The sequence below is a fragment of the Eptesicus fuscus genome, chromosome 4 (genome assembly GCF_027574615.1).
Source record: "Eptesicus fuscus isolate TK198812 chromosome 4, DD_ASM_mEF_20220401, whole genome shotgun sequence".
NCBI lineage: Eukaryota > Metazoa > Chordata > Mammalia > Chiroptera > Vespertilionidae > Eptesicus > Eptesicus fuscus.
In genome coordinates, this window is record NC_072476.1 from 19,153,631 (window position 1) to 19,177,184 (window position 23,554).

The 23,554-nt window shown below is 47.9% G+C and overlaps 1 protein-coding gene across 2 annotated transcripts; it reads left to right on the forward strand.

The window, feature by feature from the left end:
* Positions 1 to 7,163: 7,163 nt before the first annotated feature.
* NUBP1 (NUBP iron-sulfur cluster assembly factor 1, cytosolic) lies at positions 7,164 to 23,489 on the forward strand. Of its 2 annotated transcripts, none has more exons than XR_003617539.2 (11): positions 7,164 to 7,290; positions 7,368 to 7,472; positions 9,768 to 9,901; positions 14,667 to 14,735; positions 16,742 to 16,774; positions 17,387 to 17,477; positions 18,060 to 18,214; positions 20,705 to 20,815; positions 21,047 to 21,153; positions 22,395 to 22,478; positions 23,216 to 23,303. XR_003617539.2 is itself a non-coding variant. In XM_008141760.3 (11 exons), the coding sequence occupies exons 1-11, from the start codon at positions 7,272 to 7,274 to the stop codon at positions 23,320 to 23,322; spliced, it is 1,011 nt and encodes a 336-aa protein (XP_008139982.1). In that variant the 5' UTR covers positions 7,176 to 7,271; the 3' UTR covers positions 23,323 to 23,489. The 2 variants fall into 2 exon arrangements, 1 of the variants encoding a protein (XP_008139982.1); XM_008141760.3 differs by having other exon boundaries at positions 7,176 to 7,290; positions 21,047 to 21,149; positions 23,216 to 23,489.
* Positions 23,490 to 23,554: the final 65 nt, after the last annotated feature.

Genomic DNA, 23,554 nt, shown 5'->3' on the forward strand with positions numbered 1-23,554 from the left:
ATCAGGCTGTGGAGGATGGTCATCCCTGAGATGGGAAACAAATGCGGTAACTCCTACGATTGCCCCAGCTCTCCACCTGGGCAAAGTTTCCAGGCTTTGGCACAGGAAGGAGTCAGGAGGGGTCAGTCACTCCTTGAGTTAAGGAGACAGAACCAGGAGGGCGGGACACCAATGCAGCCCGAGTCTGAAGGACAGAGCAGGGAAGAGGAGAGAGTTACCCAGAGAGAGCTCTGGAGGTTTGCAGAGGGGTCCCTGGGTTTTCAGCTGAGCAGGATCAGTGCCTGCATGTGAGGAAACAACCCAAAAGGATTAAATGGAACAAGCCCCAGAGCTCCCATCCTGCCAACCACAGTGGAGAATTTCATAATTTGTGCAGCACCAAGTCAAATACCCAGAAGGGTTTTGCCTCAGGATCAGGCCAACATAAGCCCCAAACCTAATACCAATCTTGTCCTGCCTAACAAAGCTGAAGAGTAAGATCCCCAAAGATAAAAGCGTCTCTAGTCAATTAGCTCTGTCCCAGAAAAAAAAAAAAAAATCAAGTATATTTGTAAAAACACAAAAATTTTTAGTACTCAATTGGTAAAATTTACAATGTCTGGCATTCAATAATAAATGATCAGTCATGCAAAGGAGCAATATATATATATATATATATATATATATATATATATATGACCTGTAATGCAGGGAGGAGGGAACCAATGAATTGAAACCAAACCAGGAATAACAGAGACAATAGAATTAGTAGACAAGGACATCTAAAACGTTGTATAACTGCATTCTACATGTTCAAGAAGCTAGAGGAGAAATTGGACACATTAAATGGAGACATGGAAGATATTTTTTTAAAAATACACAATACCTGCAATGGACTTGCAAAGATGGAAACTACACAAGATGGGATTGAAGGCATGTTTTAGTCAGCCTAGGCTGCCATAACAAAATACTGGTATCTAATAAACAACAGAAATTCATTTCTCACAGTTTTGGAAACTGGAAGTCCAAGATCAAGTTCCCAGCACGGTTGGGTTCTGGTGAGGTCTCGCTTGCTGGCTTATAGATGAGCGCCTTCTCTTTGTGTCCTCACCTGGCCTTTCTGAGTGTGGCGAGAGAGCAAGCTCTCTGGTGTCCCTTCTTACAAAGCACTAATCCCATCATGAAACCGCACCCTCATGAAATCATCTAATCCTAATACCTCCCAAAGGCCCCACTTCCTAATACCCCCACCGTGGGAGTTAGGGCTTCAACATAGGAATTTGGGATTGAGGGGACACAAACATTCGGTCTGTGACATGGCACGCTAGACATTACAAAAGAAAAAAGACTGAAAAAAAGTAATTATAAAATATTGCTGAAATAAATTTAAAAGTGTTAGTGGCAATGTCGGCTCTCAGTTCTTGAGTTTGGCAAAGAAAGAATTCAGAGCCAAGAGAAAGTTAATCTATTTAGCTTTCAAAGATAAAGTACACTTGAAGAGAAGATTTGAGCGGGCTTCTTGAGAGTTGCCTGGGCCTTTTAGATAGAAAGCCACAGAGGCAGAAGAAGCAAGCCAGCTGGGCTGGGTGGACTCAGGAAACAAGTTACAGAGGCAAACGGAGGGCCCTTAGAGACAGGTTCAGGGGGTTAGCCCCCTACTAGCTGCTGCTGCCTCCTGCTCCCCTGGTTGCAAGTATCTGGAAACCTTTAGAACTTAGGGGGAAAAAAGCAAACCTTTGTGCCTGAAGAAAGAAGAGGGAAGGCACAGGTGCACTCCAGAAAGAGCTCCCAGGGGTCCTTTGTCTTAAGGATTTTTATGTTTTCTAAAGGTGGGAATTTAAGGGAGGTCTCAGGGGAGGATCTCAGAATACTCATCAGCGTGCCAGGAATGTCCTTTAATATGCTGATGCATCCAAATGGGTGTATGGAATCAGGGCTGTGGTCTCTACTGATTGGTCAACACTAGGGTAGAGGGTCATTGGACATTGCATCTGGTCCTGGTGCCAGCTGTGGTGTTGCTGCTTTTCTGAGCCTGGAGCTGAAACACAACGGAAGCCTAGTTATCTCTAGTTTGATCAAAACGCTGTCTCTGTGGTCAACAGACCTGAGGCTTTGTTCCTAAGGTTATTTGATGTTGATCGGAACCTCATTGTCCTGAGGGCTTAAGGAAGTAGCAGTGCAAGGGAGAAGGAGGCAGGTGAGTTTGGGTACTGGAGGAGGCCGATGTGAATCAGCTACCTGTCTCAGTTTCCCCATTTCCCTTGCCAAAGAATTTCCCTGGCTTCTTACTATCTTGCCTCAAAAGGACCTAAATAGAGAAATATGTCATGTGTGTGAATTGGAAAACTCAATATTTTTAAGATGTCACTTTTTCCCAAATCAAAGGTTAGATTCAGGGCAAACTTAATCAAAATCCCAACAGGCACTTTTTTTTTTTTTTTGGTAGAAATTAATAAACCAACTCTAACATTTATATAAAAATCCAAAGGGCCTGGAATAGCCAAAAACAACTTTGAAAAGGAAAATAAAGTTGTAAGATTTAGACTTTCTGATTTCAAGACTATTCTAAAGCTACAGCATAGTATTGGCATAAAGATAAACAATGATCAGTGGAACAGAATAAAAATCCAGAAATAAAATATATCCATATATTTAAGATCAGTAGAGTTTCAGCAAAGGTACAAAATTAATTCTATGGAGAAAGGATAGTCTTTTCAATAAAAGGTGCTGGGACAATTGGGTATCCATAAGTAAAAAATGAATTTCAACCCATACCTTGCATCGTATAAAAAAATTACATACAAAAATTAACTCCAAATAGGTCATAGACCTAAATGTAAGTCTAAAATTATAAATATTCTAGAAGGAAACATAGGAGGAAATCTTTGTTAGGCAAAGATTTCTTTGTGTTCAGCAAAGATTTAGATATGATCAATTTTAAAAATTGATAAACTGGACCTCATCAAAGAATAGCTCTTAAAAATACATTTTTAAGAGAAGGAAAAGACAAGCCAAAGACTAGAAGAACATATTTGCCAAACATATAACTGATTGAGGACGTGTACCCAGAAAATATGTAATATTTTCAAAACTCAATAACAAAAAAAAAAAGTTTTTTGATGGGCTTCAGATTTGAGGAGTCCTTCAGCAAAGAAGACATGATGATGGTGAATGAACACATGGAAAGCTAGTGAATGGGGATCTAGGACTTGAACACAGACACCTAGCATTCAACACAATTATTCACTAGAAAAATGCAAATTAAAACCACAATAAGATATCACTACGCACCTTTAAATAAAGGGTCAAAAAACCAAAAGACCGGCCATTCCCACTGCGGGTGAGAGTGTCCAACCACTTTGGCAAACAGCTTGGCTGTTTCCTACCATTGCACCATTCCACTCTTAACGTGTTTACTCCAGAGAAAAGAAAATATATGTCATTACCAAGACTTTCACAACAATGTTCCTGGCAGCTTTATCAGTAACCTGCCCAAACTGGAAGCAATCCAAATACCCATCCACAGGTGAATGTATAAACAAGTTATGGTGTAATCTGACAATGAAATACTACATAGCAACCAGGAGAAATGAACTTCACACACACAACAACACGGATGAATCTAAAATAAATATGCTGAGTGAGAGAAGCCAGATCAGAAAGAGCATATACAAGGTCCCATTTGTATAAAATTCTAGAAAACCCAGGCTAATCTATGGAGACAATAAACAGATGAGTGATTGCCTGAAAATGGGGTCAGGAGAGGTTTGCAAAAGGTCATGAGGAAACGTTGGAAGATGACACATGTGTTCACTGTCTTAATTGTGATGGTTTTAATAAAGCTTAGAACTAAACTAATCACTGCAAGCACAAGCAGGCTCAAATGTGTCACTTTTAAAAAACCGTGTCACTCATGTTAACTTATTTAATCCTCTCACCAATAACCCTTTGAGGTTATTGGTGGGAGGATTAAAGTTAAAATTACTATTGCCATTTTACAGAGGAGGAAACTGAGGCAAGAAGAAAAGATGGAAATCTGGTGAATGGGGATCTGGGACTTGAGCGCAGACAGCTGGCATTCAAGAACCCATGTTCTTAACCAACAGATGTTGGTTTCTCCATCTTTTTATCTATATAAAAGCCTAAGCGACCATCGAAACTGAACAGACAACTGAACAGGCTGCGTGGGGTGACCAGGCCGGCAGGGGGGTTAGTGAAGGGTGACCAAATGACCGAACAGCAGACTGCATGGGGCAACCAGGCCCACAGCGGGGGCAGTTGGGGGCGACCAGGCTGACGGGGGGGGAGGGGGGGGAAGGGGCAGTGAGGGGTGACCAGGCCAGCATGGAGGGCAGTTGGGGGTGACCAGGCTGGTGGGGGAGGCAGTTGGGGGTGATCAGGCTGGCAGGGGGAGCAGTAAGGGGCGACCAGGTCAGCTTGGGGTGGTGGTGGTGAGGGGGGGAGTTAGGGGCAACTAGGCCTGCTGGTGGGGCAGTTAGGGGCAATCAGGCAGGCAGGCAGGTAAGCAGTTAGGAGCCAGTGGTCCCAGATTGTGAGGGGTCCTGGATTGGAGAGGGTGCAGGCTGGGCTGAGGGAACCGGGACCCCCCCCCCCCCACCAATGCACAAATTTCATGCACTGGGCCTCTAGTATATACTGTATATAAAAGGCTAATATGTAAAGTGTCCCCTTGGGAGTTCGACTGGGAGACTGGGAGTTCAATCACTTGCTATGATGTGTGCTGACCACCAGGGGGTGACGTGGAACGAAGGAAGGCCCTGGCTGGCGGCTGGCTGCTGGCAGCCGGGGAAGATCAAGGCCCCAATCAGCCCTGATCACCTGCCAGGCCTAGGGACCCTACCCGTGACACTGGGCCTCTATTATAATAATAAAATGGAACTTCATTTCTCATCTCAACTATATATTAAGTACCTGTGGTGTATAGCCCTTTGTTAGTTATCTTTGCTGGATAAGGGAAGAGGTAGAAAATTGTCTAATTTTTTGTGGTTGATTTCAGAGGGGAAGGGAGAGGGAGAGATAGAAACATCAATGATGAGAATCATTGATTGGCTGGCTGCCTTCTGCACACCCCACACTGGGGATCAAGTCTGCAACTCAGGCATGTGCTCTTGACTGGAATCAAACCCGGGACCCATCAGCTCACAGGCCAACGCTCTATCCACTGAGCCAAACCAGCTAGGGCTCTAACTTCTTTTTCTTCCAATTTCCTGACTACTTTCTTCATAGATAGGGGAAGGCCACCATCTAGTGGTGAAATGCAAAAACCACAGATCCCTCCTGTGCACTTAGTTTTCACCACCTGTGTTAAAATGCTCCTGTCCTGCTGAATCAGCATCTAGTTTAACTAGTTTGCCCCATGTGTTAGTCTTGTTTCCTCCACTAACCTGCCACGTGATCTGGGGCAACTTTCCCTGTGTAGGCTCAGTCCCCCCATCTGTAAATAAGAGTGCAGGAAATCATTTCTGCAACTGTCACTACAACCCTACAAGCTGTACGGGCAGACCTTTGTTTTATTGCTCTTCGCTTTAGTGCACTTCACAGGTGTTACGTTTTACACAGATTGAAGGCAAACAAGTTTACGAGTCATTGTATTGCGATACTCGATTTATTATGGTGTTCTGGAACTGAACCTGCAGTATCTCCGAGCTATGCCTGTATTGGAGCTTCGTTCTCTGGATGTTCTGTGCTTCGTGTTTTGCATGAGGTAAATTATTTTATCTCCACAGCAACTTCACAGGGCAATGTTTTCATTATCCCATTTTAAAGCAAAAAGAGGCTGGGGACATAAAGGGTCTTGCCCAGTGTTTTCAGCTTATAAGGGTTGGTTGGAGTCAAAATTTAAATACGAGTCATCTGACTTCAGAGCTCCATAAACTCCTATGTAATCTACCCTCACCCATCTCACCCATCCCCACCATGTAAGTCTGCAAATCTTTCGTTTTATACAGCTCCTCAGCTCTCCTTTCTGTCTGCTAGATGGGATGCTGCCTGATTAGTAAATCATTAAATAAAGCTGTGAACCAAGAGAAAGAAGACACCTACTAGGAAGGGCTCCTGGTGGCTAACTGGGCTCAAATTTTAAGCAACAGCCATTTCTGCACATGGGGTCTCTCACACAAACTGCACTTCTGGGAGAAGCCTGCACTGATCTACCTGCCTCTGCACTGGCTTGCCTGCCTGCATTGTTTCTGCCATCTGAGTCAGCCCATATAAAGGACCAATAGAACTGAGGCTTTCCTCATCCCATTAGGGCTGAGAGTTCCAACCAATCAGAGTGGCTCTATTCTGACCAATCAAACTTTGAAGCTTTGGAGCACTGACCAATCAGGGAGTAGGGGTGGGGACTTCTGTCTATATAAGCCAGCTCCCCTCTGATTTTGGAAGTACACTTTTCTTTTACACTTGAGGTCGGGGTTTGTGTTTCCGCAGTGAAGCTGAAACACGAGCTGTCTCTCACTGCAGCATAGCAGACTGGCACAGGCCAGAGCTGACTGCACAGCACAAAACAGACCCCTGAGAAGCAGAGCAGAGCTCTCTAACCTGAGAGGGACCTGTGTGCTGCTTTCAAAGCCGTGCTTTGTATTACAATTGAGCTGTTTTGCACTGAATAAAGTTTGCTTCTTCACCACACCCCCAAACTGGGGGTTCCCGTTTGTGTAAAGTTGGTGCCAAAGACCATTGGTTGACAAAGCCAGTAAGATTTTTAAAGTTTACTCATCTGACTTTTGTTTTTTTATACCAACAATGGGACCAATTGGCATATGTCCCTCCTGCTGTGATACTAGTAGCGCATGTTATTTGTCTTCTGCCAAAAACTTTCAACCTGAATCTGATCACGAGGGGTGGGGGAATCAAACAAAGATTATGGGATAGTCTATAAAACAATTGGCCTGAACTGTTCAAACTTATTAACCTCACAAAGACAATACATGTGGCCAGGGGAGGGAAGGGGCAGGGAGGAGGGCTGTACTGAGACTAAAGACACATTGGCTAGTAATTTTGCACCAAGGGTAAATTTCTTGGTTATCAAGGTGGTATGGAGGTCATGTAAGATAACGCCTTTGTTCCTAGGAGATACATGCTTAAGTATTTGATATTTGCAGCAGTTCCAATGCGGAGAGTAATAAAACGGCCCCAGGCTTCCCGCACAAGGTTCGCGCGTGCGCACTGCTCTCTTTCCGACGCAACGGGAGGGTCATTGAGTGCCACGAGCCGGAAATACGCAAAAGGGGTTCCGGTGTCGCGCAGGTTCCGGCGACTAAGGCGGCGAAATGGAGGAGACGCCTCACAGTGAGCGCGCGGGAGGGGCGTGGGTGGCGGGGCTGGGAGACAGGAGCCGCTCTAACTGTGATTCTGTCTCCGCGCAGACTGTCCCGGGACCGGCAGCGCCCAGGCCGGCCGAGGGGCCGCATGCCAAGGGTGCCCCAACCAGCGGCTGTGCGCTTCAGGCGCCGGCGAAGCTCCGGACCCAGGTAAGGACGGGGCTAGCTCTGCACGGAACGTGAAAGGCGTGAGCCGGAAGAGGCGGAGCTTATGGCGAAACTGGGCGGGGATGTGGGCGTGACTTAAAGGATGCGTTGCAGGTACGGGGGCCGGAGGAGGCGGGGCTTGGTGAAGTCTGGGGGGGGAGGGGAGGCGACGAGGGGCGGGACTTGAGGAATGAATGACAGCGGCGGGGCCCGAGGGGCAGGGCCTTTAAAAGGCCAGGAGCGAGGAAAGGGGCCGGCTGCCGTGGAGCCTAAGGTTCAGTGACTTGCCTGAAGTCAAAAGGGGTCTTAAGAAGGGCGGGGCACGGGATAAGTTGGCTGGGTTGAGGGGTGTGGCCAGAAGTTTGAGTGACAGTGACTGGTCTGGAGGAGGCCACCAGCAATGGAATAGGCTATAAACTCTGAAGTCAGGGAGCTTGAGCTTAAATCCTGGCGCCCTCAGCTACTTTCTTTGGACAGAATTTCTTCCTTTTGAGGAGCGATTCTTCCATTCATTCAACAGAAATATGTATTAATCGCCTCCTAGGCACAGTGCTCTGTGCTGGGGATACAGCTGTGAAAGAGAGAGGTGGCTGCTCTAGCGGATTTTAGTTTAGTAGGGGAGACCCACAGTAACCAAGCAAGCAATAAGTCATCACAGCGATAAGCACTAGGGGGGTCACATTGGAGAGTGGGGAGGACTCTGGAACTTAAAAGGCAGGAAGCTGGGAGAAGAATTTTGAAGGAGTTCAAAGAGAGTCTTGGGTTTGATTTGTGGTTCCCTCAAAAACAGTATTGACCTTGAGCAAGAGTCTTAACCTTTCTGGGCCTCTATTTCCTCATCAGTAATGGGGGAGAAAATTAGTTACCTCACAGTGTTGTTTGAAGGGTTTGAAAGAAGGTGAAATCGTGAAAGCACAGCAAATGTCTAATACGTGATAGTCATCAGTGACGGGTACTTACCAAGTGCCTGCTGATGGTCAGGTTTCTCAACCTGGGCACTTACTGACTTTGGGAGCTGACAGTTCTGTGTGGTGAGGGCTGTCCTCAGCATTGTCGGGCATTTAGCAGCATCCCTGGCCTCTGCTTACTACATGCCAGGAGCACCCCTTCCTTGTGACAACTAAAAATGTCCTCAAACATTACCACATGTCCCCTGGCAGATTTTGCCCGCTAGTTTGAGAATCATTACTACACTCATGCACCAAATAATAATATTTGGATCAACCTTAGTCTGCATATGTGACCGTGGTCCCATGAGATTATAAGGGAGCTGAGAAATTCCCATCACCAGTTAGTCACTGTCCTAACTTTACAGTGCAAAGCATTCCTCAGATGTTTGTGGTAATGCTAGTGTGAATAAACCTATGTCATATAAAAGTACAGCACATATAATTATATACGGCACATAATACGTGATAATAAACTATTATGTTAATTAGCTTATATATTTACTACTGCATATTATACTTATTTTAAATGTACTCTTTCTACTTAATAAGAGTTTGCTGTAAAATAGTATACTGTGTTACACTGACAGCTGCCTCATATATCTCATGTTTATCTTTTGATTATATTATCTTCTCTTGTGCTTGATTTAATCTCGTGCTGTTTCATACAGTAACATGCTCTATAGTCTTGTAACCTGGGAGCAGTGGGCCATATCGTATAGCCTAGGTCAGTGATGGGCAACCTTTTGAGCTTGGTGTGTCAAACTTCGCCAAAAAACTGAGCATAACTCGGGTAGTGTGTCACTTTGAGGAAAAAACTAACTCCAAGACTCTAGTCGCAAATGTTTCATCCTCAGGAGCAGCAAATGTTTCATCCTCGGCATGCGGCCGCGTGTCATCAGAAATGGCTACGCGTGTCAGTGCTGACACGCGTGTCATAGGTTCGCCATCACTGGCCTAGGTGTATAATAGGCTCTGCCATCTAGGTTTGTGTGAGTGCACTCTATGATGATTGCGGGACAAAATTGCCTAATGACACGTTTCTCAGAATGTTTCCCTGTTGTTAAGTGGTGTATGATTCATAGCTCTGTTATGGAGCCGGGAATAACGTGGTGAACACTTCAGGACAGAGTCTCACCCACATGGAGCTTATATTCTAGTAAGATATGAGAAATAAGTAAGTCAATAAGTAAGAAAATGTCACATGTGATAATAGCCCTATTTTCTTTGTAGCACTTATTACTACCATTGACTGGGTGGTATTTCACACACAATCCCTTCTAGCCCATTGGAAGAGTGACATTTGGGATTTAGTTGGAGGATGTCATCACCCGAATTGCTTTCTTTGCAGCCATAGAGGAAATCAAAGAGAAAATGAAGACCGTGAAACACAAAATCTTGGTGTTGTCTGGGAAAGGCGGCGTTGGGAAAAGCACGTTCAGCGCCCACCTTGCTCACGCCCTAGCGGAGGATGAAAACACGCAGGTAGGGGAAAACGGGGGAGAGGCTCCTGTCTGAGGGCTCATGATGGCTTGTGGAGAAGTGGTTCCCTTAGACCAGTGGTTCTCAACCTTTCTAATGCCGCGACCCTTTAATACAGTTCCTCATGTTGTTGTGACCTCCAACCATAAAATTATTTTTATTGCTACTTCATAACTGTAATTTTGCTAATGTTAATGAATTGTAATGTAAATATCTGTGTTTTCCGATGGAAGAAAAAAATACTTTTTACCGAAAGGTCAAATGGAAATTTGCAGTACCTGTGATTTTTAAAATACATTAGGTTATTCATTGGGACTCATGGTCATTTTGCATTGACCTTAGAAAATGATCCCAATATTCACTTTATCATTTTATATCTAATAAAACCATGACAATTGTGTTTTTCAGTTTTGTTTTGTTTTAACACAGGTCACATTCTAAAATGACCTGTTGTTTATTCCAAAATAAAATTTTGCCCAAAATTCCAGTGAAAGAAACCTGGACATACCAGAACTGCTAGAGTGGCATGGGTGTCTCTAAAACCCAGCCTCCCGCTGTGTTGACCCCTGAAATGAGAGACCTCGTGAGGACTTGTGAATTGGCACTGTGTGTGCTCTGGGTTAGAGAACTTGCTGGTCACTATTTCAGTCGCCAGCTAAATGCTGTTTTCTCCACCAGAGCACTTTCTGGGGCCTGCAGAAGACCTCAGTGTAACCTAGAAACCATCTTATTTTGTTTGTGTTGAAAGCCATTTCCTGCCATTTCAGTTCTTTCCATGGTCTTTGTGTGTTCTTTCCATGGTCTTCGTGTGTTCTTTCCATGGTCTTTGTGCATTGTTTTATTTCTGAACATTACTTTTCTAACATTCTGAATATTGAAAGTTATTTTTATATACAAGGGCTAACACTTTCACTTCAACTTTCTTTTCTTACTTGTTGACAAATAGCCCTTTACTTTTGTTTGACTTTTTTAGAAAGTAAGATAGTTCTAGAGGGACTATAGAGGGATATTTATTCTTGAAATTTCAAAACTGCCACATGTTGCCTATTATATTTTAAAACTCTAAAAGCTGGATAAATTTCAGTACTTTCTATTTGTGTGAGATAAACCATTCTACTTCAGTGAGCAATAGCACCCTAAGACCTTACTATAGTAAAGGCTTTATTTCACACACACACACACAAACCACACTAACAAAGCCAGCTACAGATCAAGCCACCATTCTGATATGCCCTCAACATACAAACACATACACACACACAGTGGCCCCCAAGACACCTCACCAGTATCTAAGAACTCCAGAAATACATTTTTTTAAGTCATTGGATTACAAAATTAGAGTTTGCTTCAGGAGTTGACAAACATTTCATGTCAAGAGCCAGATGGCAAATATTTTAGGCTTTGCCAGCCATACAGTTTCTGTACCAACTATTCAGTCTGCCCTTAAACATGAAGGCAGCCATCAACAACCTGTGCACCACAAGCATGTCTGTGTTCTAATAAAACTTTATTGTTACTGAAATTTGAATTTCACATAATTTTTACAACATGACAAAAGTAGTCTTTTGATTTTGATTTTTCCAGACCTCTAAAAATGTGATAACCGTTTTTAGCTTGTGGGCTGTACGAAAACAGGTGGCAGGCTGGATTTGGCCCCCAGGGTGTAGTTTGCTGGGCCCTGGTTTATTTTTTAACACCAGAAGCACCTGTTTGTTTTTTAACACCAGGCTTGGGAAGAACTTCTTTGGAGGACTGGAACCTTGGGCAGGGCATAGCCTTCCTGGGGCAGTGAAGTAGCTGGACTACGTGACCTGTGAAGCTCCGTGTTCCTGTCAGTCATTAGGGCTCTGAATTCTGCCTTATCCCTCATTTCTGTTCCGATCATTGTGTATCCCATGGAGCTGCTGTCACTGGCCTATGTACGTGGCTGACGTGGGCTTCTCTAGAATCTGTGTCTGCATCAAGATGTTCTCTAGGGATTTGGGGGAAAGGAGAGACGACTGGCTTGGCGAAGGGGGCATCAGGACTGATGGCGACTGATGGATGGGGGAGGGGGAACCAAGGCGCAGAGGTGGGGCCGCCAGGGCAGACACGGAGAGGCAGGCAGTCTGGGGGACTGCTCCGGGGAAGGGGGCCCAAGGCTGAGGCTGAGCCAGACCTGTGCTTTAGGAGCACCACGTGACAGCCAGCGAGTGTGTGGTTGAGTACCGTGAGAGGGCGAAGGCATGTCTCCAGGAGAGGCCCCAAGGGTCCAAACTAGGGCAGGGATTGGAGCAAACGGCAGGGAACAAATGAGGGCAAAGTCGGGGAGACAGAGCAGAACCTCCCAACTTTTGGAGGAGAGAGGAGTTGGAACTCTACTAGTAGTTGAGCATTTGGGGTGCAATCTAGCGTGGTGGCCAAGAGCACAGGCCCTGGCGTCACCCAGCCCCACCCACACCACTGCTGTGACCTCAGGTAGGTAAAATGGACTCAGGCTGAGTGAGATGATACATGTAAACGTAAAGTGCTTAACAGAGTACCTGACATACAGTAAGTGCTCAGTGAGTGTCCTTGATAGCAGTCATCATTATTACTTTATTCCACTAACTGAAATAGGGGTGGTGATGAAATTTTTGCTTCAGTGATAACGATTTATAGCCTACCTGAACAGTGCTGAGCAGATTCAAAACATATTTGTCAATTTGTTTTATCAGTCACCAATCTCTTGCAAATTTGTATGGTCCAGTTGGCCAGCCAAGAAGTCTGTTTTCTCACGGTCCAGGTTACCCAGAGTCATCGTGGCTTTCTGAAGCTGCCGGGCATATTCTTCTCAGCTCTCTGGAGGTGGGCTTTCACCGGGCCAGTTGCAAGTAACCACTTGTGACTCAACAGCTGTTTACATAGAATTGCGCGTCCATAAATTATGTTCAGAAATTCCCACTGCACACACGTCTAGACTTTGCAGTATCCTGAAGGAAAGCACACCATTCGCTGTGGAAATAGGGCTAGATAAGCTGAATTTCTTCATGCAGCGGTGCTTTTTAAAAACGTCAGTACTTGGGAAAGTGTATCACTTTGCAAAAGGTGCCCAGTGTGGGCATATAGTAGATGCTCAGTGTGTCTCGTAGATTACACTCCAGTCACACACATTCCTCTCTGCCCTGAATTCAGCAGGATGGTGGGAAGCACCCTGTCCCTTTTCTAACCCCGAGCAAGGCTGTTCGTGTCTGCGCTCAAGGCAGGCAGGTATCTGACAACTTGTTTGCAAAGGGCTTTGCACTGGGAGGCAGCAGAATTGGGAAGCTCCTGACCAATCACAGACTGGGAAATGTGTAAGTTGTGGTGAAGGGAGGCGGAGGAGCCCAGCCTCTGACATCAAAAGCTCTCACGCCATCTTTCCACCACAAGTCACCAGCTTCTCTGAAGCACCACTTCGTCATCTTGCTTTGTGCTCTAAAAGATGAACTTGACCAGTAAAAGGTCCACGCTAGGTGCTTTAGACCTGTTGAGTTTTTAGGCCCATCTGTGGGGTTTGTAGACTCTAAAGCTAGAAGGGCCCTAACAATCTCCCTAAACCAGTGGTCGGCAAACTCATTAGTCAACAGAGCCAAATATCAACAGTACAATGATTGTGAAATTTCTTTTGAGAGCCGAAAACCGACTTCTGCGTGTGGGCCACGAAGTTTCAGTCGCACTGTACGTGCGCGCCCGTACATGGTATTTTGTGGAAAAGCCACACTCAAGGGGCCAAAGAGCCGCATGTGGCTCGCGAGCAGCGGTTTGCTGACCACTGCCCTCAACACTTGTTTCACAGATCAATTTGTCATTCTGTTGCACTCCTGGCTTAGTCTAGCAGAGGGCGTGTGAGGTAAACGGCTGATCTAATGTATGAAAAGCTTTCCTGCCCAGGGTCTGAGAGCAGGTGAGGAAGTAGGTTGGTGCTTGTTGAGAGCCTTGAAGAGGGAAGCAAAAAGCGAATTTGGGGCAAGTTAAAAAGTTACCCAGAGATGCTGCACTTTGTATGCAACGCATTAGAGCTTTCAAGATGAATATTAGCTGCCTTTCAGAGTTCCCGAAGGCCGGTTCAGACCTCATCTACCTCCAGGAAAGCAGGGCGTTTGGCGTGAAAGGAGTCAACCACGGCTGTGCTTACCACTAGCATAAAGGTTCTCTAGATTTCCTTCTTATTTTCACTTTCTTTTCTGGAAGCTGAGCCTAGGCTATCACTAGCCTCGGGATCACAGGAAAATGGGGTTTGGTCAGAGCTCACCTCCTTGCCAGGCCCCCTGAGGTAGTGGAGAGAGCCCTGGCTTTGGAGTCAGAGACCTCGATTTATGTCCCAGCTCTGTCCTGGCTCATTGAACAGGTCCTGGGGGCCCCTGAACCTTAGTTTCCTCTTCCGTAAAGCAGAGATAATGATCCCCACCCCCAGGCACATGGTCAGGGCCAAGTAAACAGTGCCAAGACCTGAATTTCCACGTGACTTGACACCCAGGTCCACAGGAGCACCCCGAGCCTGGTCAGTCTGGGCGGGCGGGAGGGAGGGAGTCCGTGCTGACGCGCTCTGCCGAGTTCTCTTTGGGAGTCTTGGACTGTGTCTCCGTGGCTGGAGGATAAGTGCTGTAACTCTTCCTCGTGAGATTCTCCTTGGTCCATGTTTGACCCAGTTTCTTTCCTCTTCTCCCCTCCCTCCTTTTCCTCTAACCCTGTTCCCCTCCCAACTGTGTGTGTCTGGAGGATTGTACTTCCAGTTATGTTACAGCTCTGGTCTCTTCTTGTTCCACAGGTTGCTCTTCTAGACATTGATATATGTGGGCCGTCCATTCCCAAGATAATGGGATTGGAAGGAGAACAGGTAAGAGCTATGATATAAAATGCAGTGGAGTGGTCTCTTACAGCAAACTACTGTGCTGAGCTACTCAGCCTAAACGAAGGATTAGCACAGCCCACACATTTTTACATGGACGTGATAAAACCAGGTAAATGTTTGCTGATCCATCTTTCTACTTCAACAGTAACTGTGAATTGAGCGGGGGGATTATTTATAAAGTTCAGCTAAACCATTAAAGAAGTGTTGGTTTCCATGCCTTCTCAGAGGAGAAGGGAAACAGCAAGTAAAATGCAGAAGTAAGACACAGGAACGTAGCTGACTGGGAAAGCCAGACCAGAGTTGGCTGGGGGCTTGTACCCTGGAAGCAAGGGAATATTTCTGCCCTGTGGTTACCTCTGGGGAACTGAGACTGAAGTGGGAGAGTGATGTGGGGTGGGGGCGGGCCGCAGTGGTCTGAGCAGGTGCTAGTCTCTCCCTTCCGAGCTGCAAGAAGCAATCCCGGAAGGGTTCCCTCCCCCGGGGCAGTGCATTGAATCTGGCTGGAGGGCTGGGCTGTTCTGGGAGTGGTGCATTCTTACTTACGTGCTGGCACTGTTCTGTGCGCTGGGACCCAGTGGTGAGCAAGGCAGATACAGACCCTGGCCCTCGTGGGAGGGGACAGACGGGACAGACGATAGGTAATAGAAAACTAAAGCAGGGTGAGGTGGCAGACAGCATGGAGCAGGGCAGGCCTGGGAGCTGCTCTTTGGGGAGGTTTTCTTTTTTTTATTGGATAAGTAGGAATGATTTTTTTTATTTATATATGTATATTAGTATACTATTATATGTATCTATTATTTTATATGTATATATTATCTTTAGAGAGAGGGGATGGAAGAGGGAAAGAGAGAGAGAAACGTTGATGTGAGAGTGAAACATCAGTTGGGTGCCTCCTGCACACCCTCTGTCGGGGATCAAGCCTTCAACCCCCGTATGTGCCCTGACCAGGCATTGAACCAGCAACTTTTCAGTGCACAGATGACACTCCAACCGACAGAGCCACACCAGCCAGGGCACAAATGGTTTTGTTGTGTTGTTTTTCATGAGACTTCCAACCTAGACACAAAGGACCACATGTTACATGATTGCACTTCTATGACTGTCTGAAACAGGCAGCGTGCAGAGACAGAGCAGATCTGTGGTCACCTAGTTCTGGAGGGAAGTGTCAGGATTGGGGGCGACGGGAGAGGTGCAGGGTGTCCTCTAAGGTTGATTGTGGTGGTGGATGTACGATCATGTGACTATCCTGAAAGCCATTGAACTGTACACTTTCAGTACGTGCATTGTATGCTATGTGACGATGTCTCCATAGAGCTATTTCAAAAAGTAAGTCTTCATTAAGAAAAGCAGACTTTCCGTTTTGGCTCCTGCGCTGCTCTAACGGCTAAGATTGACATGTAATTGGGAGTTGCTTAAGTTCTAGCTTCGTAACAGGTGGTGCGAAGTTGAGCCCTGGCTATTGATGAACACCCATGATGGAGAGTCAATCTTGAAGTCCCCCGGGAGCGTCTCCCTGACACCTTCCTCCCAGTGCTTGCTCCCTGGGGACAGCAGGCCCCAGCGGAAGCTCAGGCCACGGGCAGGGCGGTGCTGTGTCACCTGGCTCACTCACAGTACTTTCTTCACTTCCGGGCTTTGAGGGGCAACCCCGCTGCTCCACAGTCACTGCATTTTCTCAGTAACCCACAAGCAATTCCTGTCACTCTTTAAAAATACCTGACCCCAAATTGTATTTGACTTGGGTAACTGGTTCCCTGACTAGATGGCTACGCAGTTTCAAAACAGCCCAATTTGATGGGGAAAAGGATATTGAATTATTGCTTTCATTAACCACCCCCCCGCAGCTGTTCACTTCCTATTAAGCATTAACTAGTGGCATTTTAGATTAATTCTATTTTGTGAAACTGTCTTCTTGCTGTGTAAAATGTGTCCGCATGAAGTGTGACCAGGGTGCGGGATTTACAAGTGACTCGATGCCCGTGTTCACACAGGTGCACCAGAGCGGCTCGGGCTGGTCTCCAGTGGTGAGTGCTCACGTTTTTGCGTTATTTTCAACCGAGTGGAGCTGGGCCAGGTATGCATAGTGGGTATGTGGTGGCTGGCGACACTGCTCTCAGCCCGCCTGCGCATCAGTCAGCAGGCATTTACCCGGGCACGTTTCTAGCTTAGGGCCTCCATTTAAGACCAGGGCTTGGCAGACCGCTTCTGTAGAGTCAGACAGTGAACATTTTCTGTTTGTGGGCCATACGCTCTCCATTATTGTAGCTCAAAAGCAGTGATACGTAAATGAATGACCATGGCTGTATTCCGGTGAAAGTTCATGTACAAAAGCAGATGGTGGCCAGGTTTGGCCCAGGGGCCACAGCCCAGCCCAGGCTCAGCCCGTTGAGGACATGATGCTCATTTATTTCAGCCAAGTCACTTGTCATTGTGGCTGAGGGCCAATGGTACCTCTTTCAATCCCACCATATGGTAACTTTTTCCCCCTCAAAACGATTTGAGGATTCTAAGAGTGAATGTACTCATAGATCACAGTAATATTACCCCCAAACGGTTTTTTTTCAGCCAGATGAGACATAGGGAAGTGCCTTGTGCTGTGGCTTTAAGGAAAATGTTTCTTGCCTCATCCTCTCCAGTTCCTGGAAGACAACCTGGGGGTGATGTCAGTGGGTTTCTTACTCAGCAGCCCCGACGACGCTGTCATCTGGAGAGGACCCAAGAAGAACGGTTTGTGCTCCGTTTTCTGTCTGTCGCTCTCTCCCAGGCAGGACTGCTGGGGCTCCCCTGCCCCCCTGCTGTCGGGACGCCGCGGCAGGATTTTTAAGTGTTCAGTTGCCTCTGTCTTCACTGGTTGAAGAAATACCAGTTTTTGTTTTATAGTTTTTAATATCTATTGTGGGGGTTTTTCCTTCTGAAAACCTATATAACCCTGAAATTATCCATATTTATTGTGGTTTTGTAGTGGCTTATTTGTGTCAGAGAGAGAAGTGTCTGAACTTAAATCGATACCAGCCTGAGTGGTCACAGGCTTAGGCAGATTCCTCAAACTCGGCACTGGGACATTTGGGACCGTAGTCGTTAGGGGAGGGGTGGACAGTGCTCTACACCACGGATGTCAGGGGCAGCCTGGCCTCTGCGCTGGATGCCAGCAGCACCCCCTCCCTCGACGTGGCAGCCACCAATGTCTCCAGGCATTTCCAGATGCCGTGACTGAGAGTCTGCACGTGAGGGTCACAGACTGTTTCTGTGGAGCCCCCAGCCCGGCCTGGGGAAAGGGAGGCCTGGCCTCAGTGTGGTCCCTCCTCTCAGGCATGATCAAGCAGTTCCTCCGCGATGTGGACTGGGGAGAGGTCGACTACCTCATCGTGGACACCCCACCTGGGACGTCGGACGAGCACCTCTCGGTCGTCCAGTACCTGGCCGCCGCGCACATCGATGGGGCCGTGATCATCACCACCCCCCAGGTGAGCGAGTGCGGAGGGAGCCGGGTGGGAGCTGCGCCGCCAGAAGCTCTCTTCCTCGCAGGCCCTGAGACCCGGTCTACCACGGGCCCTTCGGGACGAGCAGCCCTGTTTTGTCTCTGCAGAAACCCCGTTTATCTTTGGACCGGGCATTTGCGTTTGACAAATAAGCATTCCACTGGTTATAAACTACTGGTTTTTTTGGTCCAGTAGTGGTTCAAAATTGCCTTTTTAATTTCCTCTCACAAAGTCAGCGAGAGCGATGGTGCTGTTACAATTCAGATTGTCCGCCATGGTCACCTCACCCTTACCACGCTCGTGCATCAAGTCCGCATTCTGCAGGGCCCCCTCACTCGCATTGCAGGACACTTTGGAACTCTCCCCAGTTTTCGACAGCACAAGCCCCGGCGTAGGCGGGGATTTCTGGGGAAGCTGCCGCGGGCCTTGCCAGCTCCTCGTGTACCAGTCACAGAGGCTGTGCCACGGGGCTGTGAGGAACCCACACTGGGTAAGTCCGGCAGGCAGTAAATGCATCAGGCCTGGGTTGTGCTTTATCATTGCGGCTGATCTTAAGGGTCCCAAGAAACCAACAGCTGGTTCTCTTCAGTTATGCTTCTCACAGTATTCTTCCCCACCCCTAAGAAAGCAGGACTCTGAATCAGGCAGCCCGGCCCCATCCTTCACCACGCCTTCACTGAGCATCACTACATGCAGGCCCCGGGCCAGGCACCAGGACAGTAAAACATACCGGTCCTCCCTCGTGGCCCATGCGGTCACGGAGGAGCGTGGGCGCTGTGCATACGGACACACGCAGGCTGCTGTCAGTGGTGTGACAGGGTTCATGTCTTCGGATCCCTCTGGTTCCCTGTGCAGAGAGATGTCGGGGCATGTGGAGGAGGAAGACACCGCTTGGGTGGCTAGAGGCCACCTGGGGCACTGGCCCGGGTGGAGGTGGAGAGAAGATGGATTGTTCCCAATGTAATTACCAGAAGGAAACAGTCTGGATGGAATACACCACCCGGGATGTTGATGGTGGGGAATGTTTTCCGTGTGTGGAGGCAAAGGGTCTATGAGAAGTCCCTGTACTTTCCGCTCAGGTTTGCTGTGAACATAAAGCTGCTCTAAAAAGTAAGTCTATTAGCAGAAGTCTAGTTGGCCCAAAGATGGCTTCTCCAGGCCACATTTGTTGTGAATGGAAACATGGAGTCCCTGAGGGTTCAAGAAGAGGAGACGGACCAACAGGTGCTGGCCCTTCCCCAGGAAGCCATGGGGAGCGGGCACGCGCCACACGTGTGCCTTTGTATAGAGCCTCTCTGGAGAATGTAACTTAGGGCTGTGGACACCCACTTTCTCAGAGCCCTTCACATCTGGACCGGCAGGCTTTGAATTACAGGACACCACGGAGAGAACCAGAGGCGCAATGAGATGCACAAAGTCAGAGCCTGTTTATGTTCTAGCTACATGCCTGCACCCCAGCCTCACAGAGGCCTAGAGCCAAATGTGTGCCTCTGGAGAATAGATGACTCGAGCTGTGATCCTTCGGGAGCCGTGACTGTTAGTCACACGTGCTAAGGAGTAGCCATACTTGACGACAGCGAGTGAGGACATGTGTCTGCAATAACATTAACCGGGGAATGGGGAGGATACTAAGCAATGATCATACTCAGTACCCACACCGTGAAGTATACATGCAGAGTTCAGAAGTGAATTTTAAGTGATCCAAAGATCTTATTTTCTTTCTGTCTGCAAAGTTGTTTGTGTTCATAGTAATCTAGATCAGAGGTTAGCAAACTTTTTCTGCGAAGGCCCAGATAGTACATATTTTAGCCTTTGGGGATCATGTGGTCCTTTCATAGACACTCAGCTGTACCACGTAGGGTGGAAGCTACTGGAGACAGTATGTAAAGAATGGGCATGGCTGGGTTTCAGAAGAACTTGACAAAAACAGGCAGCCAGCCAGATTTCGCCACAGGCCTAGTTCCCTATCCCCTGAACTAAAAAATAGTGCTCACTTTGGCTCAGCATAGTATGTTGAAAAGGAAGTAAACATTGGGACATGCTAGTTGGGGAGGTGGAGGAGGGTGTAGGGGGATACATGGTGATGCGAGGAGGCCTGACTGTGGTAGTGCTCACACAATACAGTGTAGAGATGATGTGTTGTGGAATTGCACACATGAACCTGTATAATTTAGTCACCTCAATAAATCCAATAAAAAGGAAAAAAAAGATATGCTAAAAGGTCACTTTTCCACAGATTCATTATATATTTGATGTTTGGCTGTTCGGGTTCATCCTTTCTGGGTTTCGTGGGAATGAATAGTCCCTGGACAGGACTTAGCACATAGTCGGCACTAAGTAAATACTCATTGGATAAACGCTCACATCCCTAAGCTTTCTGAGGGCGATCCACTGCATTGCAATCGGCCCTCGACCTCACACATTCTCTTTCTTGTACTTTGACTTTACAATAACTGGTCTTTTGAACCGTGATAGGAGGTGTCCCTGCAGGATGTCCGGAAAGAAATCAGCTTCTGTCACAAGGTGAAGCTGCCCATCATCGGGGTGGTGGAGAACATGAGCGGCTTCGTCTGCCCCAAGTGCAAGGTGAGTGCTGACCAGCCCCTTGCGCGGGTCTCTGAATCCAGTTGCTTTCCCCGTTGTTTCCAGAAGTGGGATCACAATGACAGTTCTGCACTGCTGGTTTAATGAAAAGTCTTTGGTAGTTAGTGTTTCACGTTCAGAATGGACGTTTTTGAAAAGTTTCTTTAAAATGTGGTCCCGTCTTGTGATCCTGAAACAAAGTCATGATTCTTCCCCATTTACCTTGCCTCACAGAAGGAGTCTCAGATATTCCCGCCCACAACGGGGGGAGCAGAGGCCATGTGCCAGGACCTGAAGATACCGCTCCTCGGCAAAGTGCCTCTGGACCCACACATAGGTGGGTGAGTCTCCACGCCCAGTTCCGTCGCTGAGTGGGGCCTTCATACACTGGGCCCGGCCCCCGGCCCACCTCCAGGAGCTCCCCCTGCAGCAGAGAGAGGCAGTGAACTAGGCGGGCAGGTGGCCAGGGGAGCAGGCAGACCTCAGGGAGGAGGGCTGGTTGAGGCAGGGCTGGAAGAATGGAGGAGAGATTGGTCAGGTGATGCCGGGTGCAGGGAGGGCACTAGGAAATGAACAAAGGGACCCTTAGGGGACAGACTTGGTTCTGCTGCCGTGAACTCCGGCGGGCTTCCCGAGCTGTTTCCACACGTTCCCACGGAAGCTCCACCTCTGTGCCCCCTCACCCGGCTCCTCCCCTCGCTCGGGTTTCCCTGTCCCGTGGGGGAGTCGAGGAAATGACAGTTTCAGGTTACTCACCAGGGTCCCCTGAGATTGGGGAGCAGCTGTGGGTGGGGAATCACTGAGCCTGCTTCTCCAGCAGTGCTCAACATCTGGGGGCAGGGGCAGAAACGCCGACCGCAGGGGTCTCCGCAGGAATGGGGGTGGGCAGACAGATGGAGGAGGCAAGAAGGCCCTGCGCCCACTGGGTTGACATGAGGTCCTAGAGACAACCTTCGTATCCGCCGGAGGACACCGGGTGGACAGTCTTATGAAAGATTAGCAGACAGGTTGATGCCGAGGTGGAATGACCTTCAGGATGCGAGTATCCATGGAAAAAGCAGTGGGCAGAACATGTGTGTCATATGCTGCCATTCTTCTTTTCTAAGTATATGGGTGTGTGTGCACATACGTGCCACATTTAGATGCACATACAGTTTCCAGAAAGACATCTGTAACACCGATAGCCTCCCCCTTTATGGTACATTTTGTATCCCATACTTTTTCTCCATGTGCATTCATGATCTTTTTACTCAAAGGAACTAAGTAATCTTTGAAAACTCAGTTCCTGGGCCCACCCAGGAGCTGCTGAATCTGTCCTGTGTGGGGCCCTGGAACCTGCATTGCCACACCACCCAGAGGAATTGTAGGCACACACACAACACCCTTGGCCAGGGCAGGGCTCCTTTGGATGGAGGGAGGCAGGGGGTCCTGTGAGGCCCCCGCCATCTTCCTTGGCATTGTCCATTATGATTGCAGCAGGTTCAGGAGCTTCCTAATGTCACAGGCACAGAAAGAGCCCCAAGGCCATGTTGCCACTTGGTTTTCTTCGGGGATTTAATTCCCTTTCATTTGTTTCCTTAAGGGAAGAGTTGTGATGAAGGACGGTCTTTTCTGGCTGACGCGCCGGATTCACCAGCTACGTTAGCCTACAGAAGTATAATTCAAAGTAAGTGTTTATGTCAGCTTTGTGAATCCAGATGGCTGTGGGGCCAGGAGGCGACATAAGTGAGCAAAGTGGGCTGGGTGTGAGGAGAACCCATTTAGGATCATAAGTGGTCACTGCCACGCAGCCTCGCAGCCTCGGCTGGGCATTCAGGCCAGCGGGGTCTGGGATGACCTGGAGAGCGCCTCCCTCCACCCAGGGACCGGGAGTCTATGAGAAACCTGTCAGTACGTCAATGTCGTGGGCTAAGTCAATGTCGTGGGCTAAGTCGTAGTTTAAAAGACACAGTGAGGGGGATTTTATGGCATAGGAAATACATCTTGGTAAAGCTGTCAAAAGAAAATTAAGAAGAAAAGACACAAAGCCTAGTGAGCCACACCAAACTCACGTGCAGCTCTAGTTCCCACCCAGCAGCCACGGCGACAGTCGTCAAAGGCCTCTGGTCCTGGTCTGTGCGGGAGCTTTCTGCCTGGTGAAGTAGTGTTGGGGGAAGTAACATCACTCCCGGGCTCTGAAGAATGAACCCAGGACGGGCCTCCAGCCTGGTTCTCACCACGGATGGGCAGTTTGTGGTATTCAGGTCACGGAAGATTCGGGGCATCAACAGAAATGGGGCTTTTTAGGGAGTTCAGCATCTGGGGATTCCACCCCAGCCTGGAAGCGCCCAGGCTGGCACAGGCAGGGCTGCCCGGGGCCCTGAGGAGCTGCCAGTGTTTCTCTGCCTGCGCCTTGTTTTCCAGGAATCCGGGAGTATTGTAGTCTCCATCAGCCAAAAGGAGAGAGGACCTCGTTAGTTCCTGAAACACGGGGGGACATGGACGCGAGCAGCACGGCCAGTGCGTCCTGACCGCTCGGGCACACAGTGGGCTCAAGGCAGAGAGGGACCAGACTCTGGTGTGAAGTCACTTTTGCAGACACTTTAATCATCTGATACTTGTACAGTTTTCTTTAGATCACATGTAAAGGGCGTTCTTTACAAATGTGCCGTTTAAAAAATAAAAGCGTCTCCTCAAACGTCCCCTGCTTCACTGAAAACCCACGGCTTGTTGGTCGGGAATGCCTGCTGGAGCTTGCTTGAC